This window comes from Vicia villosa, linkage group LG2 (genome assembly GCF_029867415.1).
Source record: "Vicia villosa cultivar HV-30 ecotype Madison, WI linkage group LG2, Vvil1.0, whole genome shotgun sequence".
Taxonomy (NCBI): domain Eukaryota; kingdom Viridiplantae; phylum Streptophyta; class Magnoliopsida; order Fabales; family Fabaceae; genus Vicia; species Vicia villosa.
This window is the reverse complement of record NC_081181.1, coordinates 149,378,497-149,396,180: the sequence shown is the minus strand read 5'-3', so window position 1 is coordinate 149,396,180 and position 17,684 is coordinate 149,378,497. Positions and strand designations below refer to the sequence as shown.

The 17,684-nt window shown below is 33.8% G+C and overlaps 1 protein-coding gene across 1 annotated transcript; it reads left to right on the top strand.

The window, feature by feature from the left end:
• Positions 1 to 307: 307 nt before the first annotated feature.
• LOC131652425 (DNA-directed RNA polymerase IV subunit 1) lies at positions 308 to 16,451 on the top strand. The gene is made up of 17 exons (XM_058922274.1): positions 308 to 563; positions 1,153 to 1,218; positions 3,043 to 3,174; positions 3,449 to 3,569; positions 3,668 to 3,792; positions 6,092 to 6,148; positions 6,241 to 6,456; positions 9,045 to 9,200; positions 9,300 to 9,395; positions 9,480 to 11,746; positions 12,629 to 12,801; positions 13,185 to 13,441; positions 13,539 to 13,712; positions 13,827 to 13,964; positions 14,353 to 14,597; positions 15,172 to 15,283; positions 15,534 to 16,451. Exons 3-17 carry the CDS (start codon positions 3,058 to 3,060, stop codon positions 15,897 to 15,899), a joined length of 4,620 nt encoding a protein of 1,539 aa, XP_058778257.1. The 5' UTR covers positions 308 to 563; positions 1,153 to 1,218; positions 3,043 to 3,057; the 3' UTR covers positions 15,900 to 16,451.
• The last annotated feature ends 1,233 nt before the right edge of the window (positions 16,452 to 17,684 follow it).

Below are 17,684 nucleotides of genomic sequence, written 5' to 3'. Positions count from 1 at the left end.
AATCATATTAGTAGATATCTATAAATATTTTCAACAATTTAAAATGTAAAAATATCAATATAGTAAGATTTTTTTTACTTTTTTGAATATTAATTAATTTCTCAATTAAATAAATCTCTCCTCAAAAGTTGTCACTTGTATTTTAAAATTAATTATCACGAAGAATAATAGATGCACGTGATACGTGCTCATTAAATTATAATGAATCAGATTCTCGACTAGACATTATATTTAGCCACCAACTATATGACACAGGTTTTATGGCAAATTAAGGCCAGTACCGTAAATATAACGCAAACACAAGGGTAATTTTCAAAAAGTGACCTAGAGACCCGAGCCAAAAAGTACACTGACCCTTTTCTTTTCTTTCACCCTCGGTCTCCCCGGACTCTACTTTCTCTCTCTCAACTTATTTCTTTCTACTACCGTCATCCAAACTGACCAGCGGCGTTTGGCTTCCGCTTTTTCTTTAATTCATTCTTTCTCTTTGGATTTTCTCAAAGCCAAACTCAACCTAACTTATTGGCCAACTCGCGTTCATCATAATAACTGCATTTATTCTGGTGAGTAACTTTTACCTTTCTATCCTATGTATAATTCATAATCGCTTTTTCTTTTTGATTTTTCTGTTAAATTTGTTTTGATTCGCGGAATTTCTTCAATAGCTTGATTTTGAAATTGCTGCGGCTTTATTTACAACGGTACGAGTTCGATTTTTGCAATGTGCTTCGTGTTTTATCTTTGCATGTTATATGATCGAGGTTTTAATCGCTTCTAGAACCGTTTTCTTCGCAATGTGCTTTCGCTTTTCACTTCTCACGGATGAACTTCTTAATTAATCATCTATGTATGTTTATCTATGTTTAATGATATTCGTTCCAGAATCGTTTTCTTCGTAATGTGCTTTTGCTTTTCACTTATCACTGATAAACTTCTTAATTAATTATCTATGTTTAATGTTATTAATCAAGATTTTGGAATCAGTACTGTATGATGTGTTTTTTTATCTACTTTTGTGGAAAAGTTCATTATGACGTTGTTGTTGTTGTAGCTTCCCAATATTGGTATATTGGATTAATCTTAATGGTGAATGACATAATCTAAGAGCTCTAGGCGTTAATAGTATAATGTTATTTTTTTTGTTTGTTGCAGCTTTTCCTGAAATTAGTTTTCTGGGCAGAGTTTCAAGTTAAGAGCGCAGCTTATCAGTTTTTGAAGGTATTATGAATATCTGTTTCCAGAAGCTTTTTTCTATCAATAATTTTGTTCATCTTTGGCTTAATATTTGATTTCTTGATATATGTTTTTTTTTCTTTTGTAAATGTTTATTGGTTTATGTACACATGGTTGTCGGATCTAGCTCTAACTCCCAAAATCTTACGATCTTACGCTCCGGCAACCAGCCACCAATTTAAGTGGCACAAAGATCTTGGATTTGGCTGGAGCTTTGAACTCCTAGAGAAAGATTTTTAAAACGTGGGATCTTAAGATCCCAACGATCCATTTTTTGTTTTTACCCACTTTAGACCCGTTTCAACCAGGTTATTAAACAATTGGAATCGGCCCATAAACTGATCCATAATTAACCCTAACTGTTGGGCACACATATTTTAGGATTTTGGGACTTGCAATGTTTTAAATGACCTTCTATTATGTTATTTTGGATAAAATATTTGCTATTGATGATTAAATTAATGAGAATTTTATGTTAAAAGTAATTTTTCCTAGTTATTTCTATAATTTTGTCTATTTCTTGGGATCTTACGATCCGTGTTACGATCCTACGATTTACGCTTTTTCTATAATCTAACAATCTTTATCGAGATCCCGATTTTGACAACCATAATGTACATCTTTGTTAAGCTTCTTCACAAGGAACTTGTATAATCCAAATACAGGCTTGTTCATGCAGAAGGGCTTTTTTTTACTAACTGATTTGTTTCAGTTTTCTGATAACTGAAACAATTGCTACTAAATACTTATCAAATTATGTGTCTCACTTTTTGTATTTTTTTGGCTCTTTATGTTATTTATGGAATTTTATTGATGACATTGAGTTAGAATATGTTAGAACCAAGGACTTTAAAATTAAAATTTTCCACAAAATTGGGAAGGGGTAGTGAAATTTAAACCATGAAATCTTAAGATTATACAAAATTCATAAAGCTCATATATATGCATAGAAAGTAATATTAGTAAGAGAAAAAGCCTTAAATCACTTATAATACTTGTTTACATTTTAATTCATAAGCATAGCTCACTAGTAAGATAATTAGTTTAAATTCTTTAATCACACTTCAAATACTTACATAAATTCAAATTTATTCATTAGCATAATCGCTGAAATGTTTCAAAGATCATAGAACATAGGATTCAAAGATTGACAAGGGTGATTCCACCCTATTCCACCAAAATAGAATTTTGTGTATACTTTTAATCACTGAGGGCAAACATAATCGCAGAATTATATAAATTTATATTTATTCGGAAGCATAATCACAAAAGTGTTTCAAAGATTGTAGATTATATGACTCAAAAAATTACAAGGGTGATTCCCCCTATTCCATCGAAATATAGTTCTGCGTATGCTTTTAATCACCGAGGGCTAGCATAATTGCAAAATCGTGGGATTTTACTATTCAAATCGAGGTTTTAACTAGTTAGAACTGGTATAACATAATTAATAAAGTAACTGATGCCTATTTATTCAATAACTGCCTAATACCAAACTGCTGCCTAATAACAGAATAATAACAATACTAATAAGTGGTAGAACAAAATGTTAGCAAAGAAAGTATTTTTCTTCTGTTTTAACTCTTTGATTGTTTATTTATTTTTGATGATTATATGTAATATATCACCCTTCATCCATTCCTCAGTTTTTAGAAACTTTGTCATACCCGCATATGTTCATACCTATATATTCATACAACCTAGACTTAGCAAACAAACATACAAATTCAGCTTTAGACACGTAATTTTACTCACGTATTCTCTGAGCTCATTTTGTCAACACTCTTATTAATTCTTTTCAATGAATAGGCTGCTTGAAATTTTATGCGGAGTGCAAGGTTACCAGATTCGATGGATGAAGAAGACCTTGCAACAGAGCACAAAGTGCCATCTGGTCTCATAAAAGCGATAAAGTTTGATGTTTTAAGCGGGGAAGATATAGTTAAGTATCCTCTTGTTTTTATATCTATCTATCATGTAGTTATTCTGCGTGTGTCAGTTTACTATTGGTGTTGGTCTAGCAGTGGAATTAGTTCAAATGCATGTACCGACTTGTAAAATGGAAACACTTATTGGGTGGATTGGTTACCTTTACCTTTTAAGGGAGAAAAGAAAACCCTATTTTATGGAATTGGTTATCAATCATAAGTCTTTCTTATTGCAATGTAACTTATTAATAATCATGTATTTATGTTATTTTGTTTTACGCCTGCAGGAGAAGATCTCTTCTTTGGAGATAAATGCGCCCGGGCAGGTCACTTGTTCTGATTTGGGACTTCCAAATTCGTCTTATGGGTGCACGACATGTGGTTCAAAAGATAGAAAGTCCTGTGAAGGTGTGAATGTACATGTTATATGGAAATATGTTTAGAGATTTGTGGTGTGATGATTATTTGAAATCTACCAGATACTGATAAATTAATATATTATTCAGGTCATTTTGGAGCAATCAAATTTCCTTTTACCATATTACATCCATACTTCATGGCAGAGATTGCAGAAATCTTGAAAAAAATTTGCCCTGCATGTAAATCTATTCGACATGAATTACGGATCAAGGTCAGATATCTTTTATATCTACCAACATTAGCACAGTTTATCTGGATTTGTTATAACAGAGACTTGGTTTTAAACCACAGCATTTTGTATAATCTATGGTTAAATATGTTTTGGTCCCTCTACATATACCAACTTTCTGTTATCAAGTTTATTCTCTTGCTTTTTACAAATGTATGTTGCATGTTCCAGCTGTTTTTTTAGTACATAACAGGCAAAACCTTAAAATATCATTAGTTTAATAATTTAACTATTTAATATTTAATCCGTATTAAGTTAATAATATTTTAAAGTCTTAACAAGTGACATGTTATCCAAAAAGTCGTTTGGAAAACACGACATGAACTTTGGTGAAAAACAGGGATTAAAATTGGTAACAGTAAGTAAATTTAGAGAGACCGAAGTTTGAAAGAAATTTTTAGAGGGACCAAAACATATTTAACCCCATAATCTATTAGCCCTATGGTACATGTGCATCCTTTTTAAAAGACTTTCAGCTTTGAGTGAATCTTCAACGTTATTGTAAATGATTTTTTTGACATAGGTTCAAACTTTAACTTGTTATTATGTGTATGCCATTTTAAAATAATTGTTGTCAGATGTTAATTAGAAGAATGGTAATTTTATTCACTGTCCATGTTGAATTCTCACAGTTTCAACAGCCAAAATAGTGTCTCATTTTATTAGATTGTAGTGTAACTATTTTCACTGTCCGTCTCTGTTGCAAATTTTTTCTTTCATTAGCCAAGTTACACAATGCTCATTGACAGTGTAAAACCTTTCACTGAATGTCAGCAAGAAATAACTATAAACTATAGGAACCAAATTTTGCATGAAAACTATTTTTTTCTAAATGCACTGCATGCCTGAGCTTGCACATTCTTCTTTTTCAGTCATAATAAATCTCTTTACTCATTGGTCTGGAATAGTGTGCATTGCCTGAAGAAAATGTGCATACAGTGTTCTCTCACAAACCGTTTTCTTTCCTGTTTCGGGTTTGGGTTTCACGGAGCATTCGGATTACTCTCTTTTCTTATCTCATGCAATAATGGAATTTATTTAACGCTGCACTTACATTCTTATTCTTATTTTGTTAAAACATGGTGCGTGAGTCATATTTTATGATATCGACCCGGTTCTGGCATCAGTGCTTTGCTTTAAGCTTGAAAGAGCTTTACTTTAAGTTCAACATAATTTATTTAGAGATCTGTAGCTTCAACAGTTATCGCCAGAACTAGGTGACTGATTTCAGCCACCACCTGACAGTTCAATTATGTATGATAGGAATGTGGGTTATATCTGCCACATTTACAGGCTCCTATGCTAAATCTATTAGAGGGATCTAACATCTTCAGTTCTAATCCGTTTCCCCCCTGCTTTGCAGAAAAGGACAACATTAAAGATATTTTATTTAGTACTTTTACTAATTTAAATGGTCTAAAGGTTTAACTTTATTGTGATATTCATTTAAATCAAACCAAATTCGGTCTTTTTATTTCATTTGTATTTGCAATGGCTCTTTCATACGCCACAAAGTAGTTTTCCGTCATTTTCTCTCATTGTATGTTATATTTAAGGTTTTTTCTTTACATATGTGTAGATTTATACACATGATATTATTATGTAGCGAATCATTAGCCATCTTCAAAACTTATTCCCTAATTGGGATGTTAATTAATAAAACTAATTATTTTTTTTATCAAGAATGTTTTTGAAAACTTCCTTATTCTGTATTTGGATGGTAGGTAGGGGTGAGTTAAAAGGGTGAGAGAGTAAGAAGTTCCCCTTTTGGGGAGTTTGAGTTAGATAGTTCTGAAGCTATAGGGTTTAGGTAAAGGGGAAGGAAGATATACTCAATAAAAATTGAGATGATAATATTGTTGTGAATGGTACGAAGAATACATTTACAAAAGACAAAATTGTAATCCTAATTTTTTATATTTAATATTGCACTCTTAATCCTAATTAGGTAAGGGAGCATCATGAAAGATAGGAAATATGAAAGCTAACAAATTCTAAGTTATAATCTATAATATATTCTAAGTTTAGTAAGATATTTTGTGATAGAATAGTAATGTGGTGAGATATCATGGTGTCTGATATTGTTATATGGAACTGAGTTTTGGGTAATAAATCCAGTGAGAAAGTAAATTTAAGGCTGCGGAGACGAGAAAGCTTAAAAGATGGAGAAAACAAAGACATTTATTTTATTGAACACACACAGTACCGGTTATCTGTTTGTTTGGACTTGCATTTCTTGTTATCTGTTTCCTATTGTTAATGTTCAATTTTCTTAATACAGCGTCATAAATCACTCCTTGGAATCAATAATCAGCCCAAAGGTTGCAAATATTGTTCTGTAAGTTTACTATATGATCTTCTCTGATTCACTCTGAAGAAATATTTCCCCCACTTTTTTTGCCACTCTAAGACAGCTTATGCATCAAATAGGGAAATGGTATGGGCCGTTATCCCGCCATGAAATTCAGAGTTTCATCCAATGATTTCTTCAGGAGAACTGCAATTATTGTGGAAGTAAATGATGCATCTTTAAACAAGAAAAGAAATTTGGGGCGAGGACTGCCTGCTGATTATTGGGATTTTATTCTTGGAGATGCTCAACCAGAAGAAAATCATGTAAATAGGAGGGTTTTATCACCCGTTCAGGTAGCACTACCTACTTTTACACACTTATAGTTTTGTATCATTATCCTTTTGTACTGTTGAAATATTATGTAACTGTAGAACTTGTTTATTCAAATTAGAAAGGTGCCCCTTTTATACGAGAGAGTACATAAAGACATTAAGGAGTGATTTAAAGAATTGAAATAAAAGAAAAAAAAATGTAAAATCAAAATAGTATCAAGGAACGAAGGTTCGGGGAATACCGAGTTCAATTTCTGGTGAGGACAATGTTTGGCCTGCCCATACCTCTTGGCACAAGCTCTAGATAACTAGGGCCCTATTCCCTTGGGACCCAAAGTGTGAAAGCCAAATAAAAAAAAATAGTATCAAGGCTAACAATGACCAAATATTTCAATAGCCCCTCTAAAATTGGTACATAGATGTCAATCATGCCCAATTTGCTTAAGCTCTTGGTCAAAATATCTCGTTTCCTCATTTGAAGTTAAAAAAAGGTAGACGTAGTATGTCTAGAATCTATTGAGAACTTGATGCAATCCAAAGACTTTCACAAATTTCTTGATCCATTGTACTAAACTTAGCCCCCGCACTGCATCTAGCAACTACTCCTTGCTTCTTACTACTCCATGTTACCAAATTTCCCCACATACAAGTACAATAATTTGAAGTGGATTTTCTATTTGTAACAAATCCTTCCTTTTAATTTGCATAAACAAATATAACCACATTCTTTTTTTTTTGGAAAGAAAATGTCTTTTATAAGGGGCATGAATAATTTGACTGCCAACGCCAACACCAACAGTGAAGGCAAAAGAAGGTCACTTATGAACCAAGTAAATAATTTTCCAATTAATTCCTGGTATATTCCTGCGTCAACAAGTATGTCCCTTTTTCTCAAAGTTCAAAGTTTTGCATTTGGTTCATGCGAATATTGTCTGCTCTACATCACTCTCTCTCTTTCATTTATTCACTTTTCTTAATATATGTGAAATGGTCAACTAGACCACTCATTGTGGAACGGAGAGAAATTCGGACCGTCATTTTCCCACTAAAGTTATACTTTGTGAATAGTGTGATCTGATGATAGCCTCTAGGTGTGTCCCTGTTTCTTTACTGATTGTTTAAATTTTTTAAATCAAGCTCTAGGATAGTGCTTTATTTAGCACATAATACATTTTTCCAATTTACACATTTTTGACCCAAATTTTCCTTTTTTTAAACCAAGCTCTTGGATAGTGTTTTAGCACATATTAATGTCTTTTTTTCTCTTCAATTTTCACACTTTTACCCAAATTTTTCTTTAAAGCCTGGAGGGCCATCCATGTGCACTTCTTCTAGATTGCCATTGAGAAAAGCATTATCCAACTAATAGACTGGTCAATCCAAATTAGCAGCAAGAGATAGGAGGTCCTAACAATGTAAAGCTTTGCAACAAGAGTAAAGGTTTTTGAAATTCTGAGTAGTCTATACACCTTATGTCTGAGTAAACTCTATCTACCAACTCAGCTTTATATCTTTCTTCTGGACTATTAGAGTTGAATTTTACTGTAAACAACCACTTACATACCACTCTCTTCAATTGGTATAGTCATAACACTCGCGTCGTTATTCTTCTCAAACACTTTCATCTCAAACACATCTTCCTTCTACTTGGGAACATATAGAGCTTCATGTACATTCTTTGGAATTTTTATGCAAGACAAGAGGTAAATGCAGTAAAAGAAAATGATAAATTAGAATATGATAAATTGGAGCAACCACTAACAAGTTTCCTATTAGGCATGGGAAATGGGAACATCAAAATCAGGATAATTAAAATCAGGGAGAGTTTTACCTTTGCCTTTCTTGCTTTGGTGGGTTGATTCTCCCTCCGTTCAAGACTCATGTCTGTGCCAAGGAATTATGTCTTCTATTTGATCACGGTTCTTTCTTTCATAGGCCATTCCTTTCCATGTGCTGTCATATTCTCCAAGCTTTCTTTCTATTTCATTAAAGGATGCTCATGTAGTCACATTTGTTTTCTTTCATGACTATCCTCAGGTTCCAAAGACCTATAGTTGAAATCTTTGTGTGTTGCCCTTGATTTGGTGATATCCTCGGTCATGAAAGAAGGTTTACATTTTTTTAAGATAAAAACAGGACAAAACTATGTGAAATATGCATATTTTCCAGAAGAATTAAATTATAGAGAAAGAAAGACGAATCTTCATTTGATTTACCCCCACTGAAGATGATCGTTTCAAAAAAAGATTGATTTTTTAAAAATAGAACATCCCGTAGTTACGAATAACTGTTTTATATTGGGATCAAAACACTTATATCCCTTTTGGGTGGGCGAATATCCAACAAAAACACGTTTAATAGCATGAATTCAAGCTTGCTTATTTGTTTTTGTTTCTAGGCAAAGACAATGCAACATAATATTTTCAAAGGTAAATCAACTGAAATAGAAGCAAACAATTTTAAAAAGGTCTGAAAATTGGTGTGAAGTCATAAAACACGAGACGACATGCAATTTATTAAACTGTGCAGCGGTTAACGAAACCTCACCCTACTTTTTTTTTTCTGGTTCTAGGCTAATGTAAAGTTTATATTTCTTTTTTGATATTTAGGTTGAGCAATTATTAAGTGGTGTTGATTCAAACTTCATTGAAAAGTATATACCAAGCATGGATTTGGTTGGTCTCAGTTGCTTCCTGGTGGCACCAAATTGTCATCGTGTCACGGAAGTCCCTCATCGACTTTCTGGGGGATATCCATTGAGTTTTGTAAGTGTATTTTTCCTCTCTAATAGTCTTTAATATTTCTAAGTGGTCACATTTGAATTCAAATTTTTAATGTTATTCTGCCTGGTTAAATACTTATAGGATAACAGGACCAGAGCTTGCAAGAAATTGGTTGATTTCAGGGGTACAGCAAATGAGTTAAGTTCTCGTGTTTTGGATTGCTTGCGGTTTTCCAAGGCAAGTGTCTCTGCTGCTTATCTTTTGTTTTCTCTACTTATCCAAAATTATGCTTGTCGCTTATGGTTTATTTTTAAAATGCAGATAAATCCTGATAGAACACCAATTAATGTTTTTACTGAGTTGCAACAAAGAAAGGTTGGAGAAAATGCTTGCAATTCTTCTGGCTTAAGATGGATGAAAGATGTAGTTCTTGGAAAACGCAATGACAGTACATTCCGAACTGTGGTTGTTGGTGATCCAGACCTCGAGATAAGTGAAATTGGTATACCCTGTCAAATTGCAGAAGGTTTGCAGGTTTCTGAGTACGTAAATAGGCAGAATAAGCAAAATTTGCTTTACTGTTGTGAGCTGCGTTTACTAGAGAAGGGGCATATAAATGTTCGCAGAAAGGGTAAACCAGTGGTTCTGTATAAAAAAGAAGATTTGCAGATAGGAGACGTAATTTACCGGCCTCTTGTTGATGGGGATATAGTGTTGATAAATAGACCTCCTTCCATACATCAACATTCTATGATTGCTCTCACGGTTAGGGTTCTTCCAATACCTTCTGTAGTATCTATTAACCCAATCTGTTGCTCACCTCTGAAGGGGGATTTTGATGGTGATTGCCTTCACGGGTATATTCCACAATCTGTTGCTGCTAGAGTGGAGCTTAACGAGTTGGTTGCTTTGGATAAGCAATTGATTAATGGGCAGAGTGGTACAAATCTGCTTTCGCTTTCTCAGGATAGTTTAACTGCTGCATATTTGCTGTTGCAAGATGGGGTCCTTTTGAATGTTTACCAAATCCAGCAACTTCAAATGCTTTGCAATAGAAAATTAACACCCCCTGCAATTGTAAAGGCTCCTTCAAGTAATACCTCATTTTGGAGTGGCAAGCAATTGGTCAGCATGCTCTTGCCTTCTAATTTTGACTACGCTTTTCCTTCAAATGATGTTTTTGTTAGTGATGGGGAGCTGATATCTTGTTCGGAGGCTTCTGGGTGGTTACGCGATTCAGAGAACAATGTTTTCCAAAGTCTTGTGGAAAATTTTCAAGGGGAGACTCTGGATATTTTGCATGGTGCACAGAAAGCTCTTTGTGAGTGGTTGTCTATGACTGGGTTTAGTGTTTCCCTTTCAGATTTGTACCTTTCTTCTGATACCTATGCGCGTAAAAACATGATGGAGGAAATCTCATATGGATTACGAGAAGCCGAACAGGCTTGTGATTTCAACCAGTTATTGGTAAATCATTTTTGTGATTTTCTTTCAGGAAGTCTAGCAGATAGTGAAAATGATATGACTGTTGACGTGGATCGTCTGAATTATGAAAGACAAATATCTGCTGCTCTAAGTCAAGCGTCAGTTGATGCTTTTAAACAGGTTTTTCGCAATATTCAAAGTTTAGCTGATAAACACGCGTGCAAGGAAAATACTTTCCTTGCTATGTTTAAGGCTGGAAGTAAGGGTAATTTACTGAAATTAGTGCAACATTCCATGTGCCTTGGACTTCAACATTCCCTGGTTCGCTTGTCATACAGAATTCCACGGGAACTCACATGTGCTGGTTGGAACAGTCATAAGGGGCTTCATTCAACAGAAATGTTTTCTGAACCAGGCCAATCTTACATTGCTCATGCTGTGGTTGAAAGCTCTTTTCTTACTGGGTTGAACCCACTTGAATGTTTTGTTCATTCAGTGACGAATCGTGACAGCTCTTTCAGTGACAATGCAGACCTTCCTGGGACATTGACCCGTAGACTTATGTTCTTCATGCGTGATATGTACGATGCATATGATGGATCTGTGAGAAACTTATATGGGAATCAACTTATTCAGTTTTCTTATGATGCTGAAGAGGATTTGTCTTGTGATAGCAATTTTCGAGAGGATATTATAGGCGGTGAACCAGTCGGAGCGCTTTCTGCTTGTGCGTTTTCTGAGGCTGCTTACAGTGCTTTGAGTCAGCCTATTAGTCTACTTGAAGCATCACCTTTGCTGAATTTAAAAAATGTTCTGGAGTGTGGTTCAAGGAAAAGAAGTGGTGATCAGACAGTGTCTTTATTTTTGTCTGAGAAAATTGGTAAACAGAGAAATGGGTTTGAGTATGCAGCACTGGAAGTTAAGAATTATTTGGAAAGATTAATGTTCTCAAACGTTGTTTCTACTGTCATGATAATATTCACTCCACAGTCTTGCAATTTAGAAAAACACAGTCCTTGGGTTTGCCATTTTCATTTAGACAAGGAAAATTTAACAAGAAGAAATTTAGAAGTGCATTCTATCATTGACTCCCTTTACCAGAGATATGACTCCTTCAGAAAAGATTCAAAATTCACTCTTCCCAATATGAAAATATCAAGCAAGTAAGTTTCTTTTATTCTGGTGCTTCAAATATTGTCTTGTCACTGGATGAAATATTCAATGATCATAAAGATTGTAAAGTCTTTGTTGCGTTACAAAATTCTGATTCTGCCTACTGTTTCCTATCTCAAAGTTATATATTTGATTTTCCGTGTCTTCGCAGAATAGAGTATTATTTAGACTACATCTAGGCATGTTCTTCCACTGTTTTCATTATGTCATTATTTAATAATGGTTTCATTGCTTTTGTTATGCCAAGTCAAAATGCTTTATTTGGGTGTTTTGCTTGTTTCCTTACTGCAAAAGTCGTAATTGTCTACCTTGCTACAATTTATGCAAACTTTGGTATTTTCAATAACTTTGGTACAGCTCCTTTATAGTACTGAAATCCTCTCGCATTGGTAAAATGTTATACATCATTAAAAAGAGTTTTCCAAATAATAGATAGGAAGAGAAAGATTGAAAGTCAGAAATAAAGGTTGAAAATTAGTGGATGTTCTAAAATTATGATTTAGTTTAATGGAACTATGCATTCTATTTCAATTACAACAAGACCATTACACAGGAAATTTGGATATTATTTGGTCCAATAATTGTCAGTATCAAAATGTGGGTGAACTTTTTGCATTCCGTATTGCTGTATAAACCAGATATATGTGTAGAATAGTTTTTTAATAAGTGGCAAGATAATTGTAAGCTTCAATTTTGATCAAGGATGAACATAGGCCATGTGTGATTGGCTAGATTATAATTTTGTGACTCTTAAGGAATGAAAAAAATTGACTAGACTATTGACAGTTCTTATCATCTAAGGTTCTTTACTTCAATTCTTATTCTTGCTTGGAGTTTTTACCATAGCTATTAACAAGACTATGAAATAGCAGGAAATATTGTATAGATTGCATGGCTAAGGAAGGTGGAGAAACCTCTGTTTATAAAAAAAAAGACAGTGAAGATTGCATCACCGTCACACTTGTCGAAGACTCTAAGAATGCTGAACAGCTGGATGCTATTCGAAATGTTCTGATTCCTTTACTTTTGCAAACAGCTATAAAAGGTTGGTAGTAACCTAATCAGAATATCCATCTGTAATTTAAAATGATGATTTTCAAAAAAATCCTTTTAAAGAATATGCCTAGTACATCATGACAGTTGAACTTTTCTTATGTATAGTCATATCAATTTATGATTCCAACTTTACTGTTATGAGAGCTTGATAGAGCTAAGATCTTTTTGGTATATGGGTTAAAAGCGTAGTTGTAACTTGTATGAATAATTGAGGTTCTATGTGGTCAGAGGACTAGGTCACTAAAAACTGATCAGGAAGTAAAATATGTCAACTTCTGGTTTGATCTATACCTGACTATATATTGCTAGTTCTAGTAAAAGTAAAATATGCCCACACTTACGACTATCATGAATTTTTGTAATGTCCTTTAGGATTTTTGGAGATCAAGAAGGTTGACATTCTCTGGAAGGATCTTCCAAAAGTATCGAAATCTTATGGTTCTTCTGGTGAACTATACTTGAAGGTTACCATGGCCACTGACAATGACAGTGGTGCATTCTGGGGTTCACTGATAAACCATTGTCACAGAATAATGCCGTTAATTGACTGGACACGAAGTCATCCTGATAACATTCATCATTTCTGCTCAGCCTTTGGAATCGATGCAGGATGGCAGCAATATCTCCATGTATGATTAAATAAATTTCCCTCCTTTATAACATGTTCCTATCTGAAAGTTATGGAGATGTGTATTTAATGTACTAGCATATGATATTTACATGCAGAATTTGTCGTCTGCAACATCTGACACTGGCAAGTCAATCCTTCCTAAGCATCTGCGCCTTGTTGCCAATAGTCTTTCATCTTGTGGAGAGTTTGTGGGATTAAATGCTAAAGGCATGGCGCGGCAAAGAAAACATGCAGCTGTTTCATCACCCTTCGTGCAAGCATGCTTTTCAGTCAGTTTTTGCATTTATGATTCCAATCAAATGATTCATATTTTTTAATGCAATGAGATTATAATTTATGATAACCTGTATAATTCATGCTGAAATTGTGGAATCTTATTTCAGAATCCCGGCACTTCCTTTTTAAAAGCTGCAAAGTCTGGAGTCGTAGATGATCTCCAGGGCAGCCTGGATGCATTGGCTTGGGGAAATTGTCTCCCCATGGGGACAGGTGGGCAGTTTGATATTATATACTCAGAGAAGGTAAGGTTTTATTTTCCTATCTATTAACTTCTAGCCTCCAATGAGGTTTTGATTGATCATTCATATGTCTCCAATTTCGAAAAAGCCCCTAAAATGTAATGAGCCACTGTGTGCAGGTTTTATGTTTTAGTAAATTTAATTCTCTTAAAAAAGTCATGGAGATTTTCTGTTATAAACTTTTGGCAACTGTTCTCACAAAAATGTAGCATCCTGGCACTTACTTTAGACTTTCTTATTTTTCTTTTCCCTGTACAAATATATTCATGCATGAATTATATGAACTTCAACTAGATTTCTTATTGTAATACTTCCTTCTTCAATTTCCCATTATCAATTAATAGACTTTACTGTATCTAATAAGTTTTACTATGGTGGTTGTTTTTAACAGGTACAAGAAATTGATAAGCCTGTAGATGTATATGGTCTGCTAGAAACCAGTTTTAGCAAGCTTGAACAAGAGACTGTTATCCCTCAATCTCACAAATATTCGTCCAGAAATTGCAATTCAGAGTTTAGGCATAAAAATGGTGGTTACGCTCCAAAAGAGTCTAAGTGGAAGGGTGCTATAAGAAATAACATTACTGCAAATGATATTCAGAAGCTTACTACTGCATCAAGGTTCATACTGAACAAGTAAGTTGATCCACATATAGCTTTTCTATGGGTTAATAATGGTTGTTTGTGCATTTGATGGCATAAATCACTGTATCTATGTAGTGATATTGACATTACGATATATAGGATTCATTAATATTAAACCAAACATAACACACCTGGAAGGTTGTATATATCATTATGCCTGCCATTATAGTTTCTTGCAGTTAAATGCTTCTCCACAAGTATTATCTGCCTCATAATCATTAAGGGGCACAGTCAATGTTTTGCAATTTGATATATTATAGAAATTTTAATTTTATTTTACCTGTTTCTTCATCTTTAGGGGTGATTGTAACTCTTAAATAAAGGTCAAATTATTTGCCGATCCCTATTATTTCATATCTAAAAATAAGTCCCTCTAATTTGATAGTTTCTTAGTGGGGTTTCCTCTCAGTTTTTAATAACTGCATGTTTTCTGTTTATTGCTACTAAACATGAGCTATATATTTTATTGGACATAGTTGTATTTGGTGGCTAGTTGGTTCCCCTTCTTTAATGTATGATATATGCTTTGCAGAATAATTTTCAACTTTGGATGTTGTCTGTGCAGGTATCTGGTTGATGAGATACTAGGTGAGAGAGACAAGTCAACAATAATGAGGGTTTTGCATTTTCATCCTCGTAAAAATGAGAAGCTTGGCTCCGGACTACAAGACATAAAGGTATGTGTGCTTGCATGAAATTGGTTTATACATGTGATGTAGAAGTTCAATATTGTTAAAAAAAGTCAGTTATTCTGAGATTTCTTACCATTTGTTCAGAAGGGAGGTTTTTGAAAGTCATGTTTTTTTGTTTATTTAAACTGACTCTAGGAAAGAGATGCTTGTGTGCATTTTGGTTTCACCAATCTCTTTACCAGTTAAAAGTATGTATTATAAAGCTCTATGAATTTTTTTCCTTGTCTATTCTCAGGTTGGATGGCATCCCAAGTTTACAGATAGCCGATGTTTTTTTATAATACGAACGGATGGGACTGTTGAAGATTTTTCATACCGCAAATGCGTTATTGCTGCTCTTGATATTATTGATCCAGAAAAGTCAAAGATCCAAAAGAAAAAATGGTCAGAAAATGATGACATAGGAACAAAAAAATGGTCACGAAATGATGACAAGGAAGCTAAAAAAAGATCTGAAAACTATGACAATGGAGTAAGGAAATGGTCAGAAAGTTATGACCTAAAAACTAAAAAATGGTGGAGAAGTGATGACTTGGAAGATAAAAAATGGTCGAGAAATTATGACATCGAAGCTAAAAAGTTAAAAACAGTTGAAGGATAATAGTAGTAGTGTCACAACTCTAGATGCACAAAAAACGACGTTGTTTTTCTACCTTCGATTTCAAAGGTTGTCGCAAATCAATGGTAGAGAGGCACTGTTGTCTTTTGTGGCTTTAGAGTTTTGTAATCGGTATTAGGGTAGATAATCCGGCCTCTTATTTTGTTGTGTATTATCTCTATATGTTAGAATAGTAGTTAGCCAGTGTTGAAATGTAGCTTTCGATGAATTTAGCTCGTATGATAGTAGCAGCAGTGCAGCGAATCAAGATGAAACAAAGGAGACGAGACATAGAAGAGAGTGTACAAGTTGAAGTAAGTATGACTGACTGTACATTTTTTGAACAATTAACTTTCCTTGTTTATGTATGATAAAGGTGGGATGGGTGCTAAATCTTAAGAGCTTCTTTTTGCTACTTTCACTATTATTTTTTTGCCTCCGGCTCCGACTATGTTAGGCAAATAAAGAACTAGTGAAAGTAGCAACGGGAAGCTTGCTACGTGCAAAGATTTACCTCCAGACCAAATGTATTGATATGAATATTTTGTAGTGAAATGTATAACAGTTTATCCTATATATCGTTCAAGAACCGTGGCTGTTTCTTAAATCTCACGCACACAAATTGAATGCTCATGAAACATACATTCTGCACATTCTGTTTTAAGTTAATATATTTTCATACATATTTTAGTGTTTGCTCCAATTATAATTTTTTAAAACTTTTTGGTTACATTCGTTCAAACTATATGTTTAAGTCATTTTCTTTTGGGGTCAAGGTGTAGGTAATCCTTTAACATAGGTGAACTTATTGACACAGACGTGTAATAAACATTTTTTTTTAATCTTTTATGGTTGGATCTATATTTTTTTAAATGGCATATGATCATATTCTAGCTGTTACACATGAACCCAAGGTTATTTTATATTATAATGAAATTTCTGGATTTATATGTAGGTTACTTTTTCAATTAATAATACTTTCTCATGTTTCATAAAGTGTGTGGTTTCATATTTTTTCTCAATAAATACTCATTATACAAATGCAATTTGGTTACTATATCCTTATTTATTAATTTTCACTCTTTTAATTATTTCACTAATTAAAATTAATGAAAGTATTTTAGTAAATAATATTTATTTTGTCATTAACATCATTACATCAAATAAAACTCTTATTGTGAGAAGAAGGTTGTGCAACCAACATGATTTAGAGATTAAATTGGCAACAATATGGTACTCATATTCAACACTAGAGTAAGATAATGTGAGTTGCTCTTTAGATGAATAAAAGAGCAATTATTACCAAGAAATATATAATAATCAGAGGTGGATTGACGAGAGATAAAGGTGTAAACCATAATGTCGTGTACCCTGAACGTATCACCAGACATGCCGGAGAGCTTGCATGTGGTCTTTATACGTCGGAGAGTTTGCATGTGGTCTTCCCCAAGTTGGGCATGAAAAGATATATTTGTTGTACCACATACATATGAAATGTTTGGTTGAGTAAAAGTAAGATAATGAAGAACTAAGAAGGTTACGATAGGGAGATGAATCCTTATATGGAGTGTTATGTGTGTCATTCATCCGTGCTTTTGTGTTTATTAGAGCTAAATACAATTTGCAAAAGTACATTCTGTATTGTCCAAAAATAGCACATGTGTGCATGATTCTTCTACAAGGGCGGGGAGACTCAGAGATCATCATAAGTATATTACACGTATGTGGTGAAGGCTAGCTCATGACGATGAATAATCCTGCACAGTGGTCTTTGAGGTTGTTTTAGGG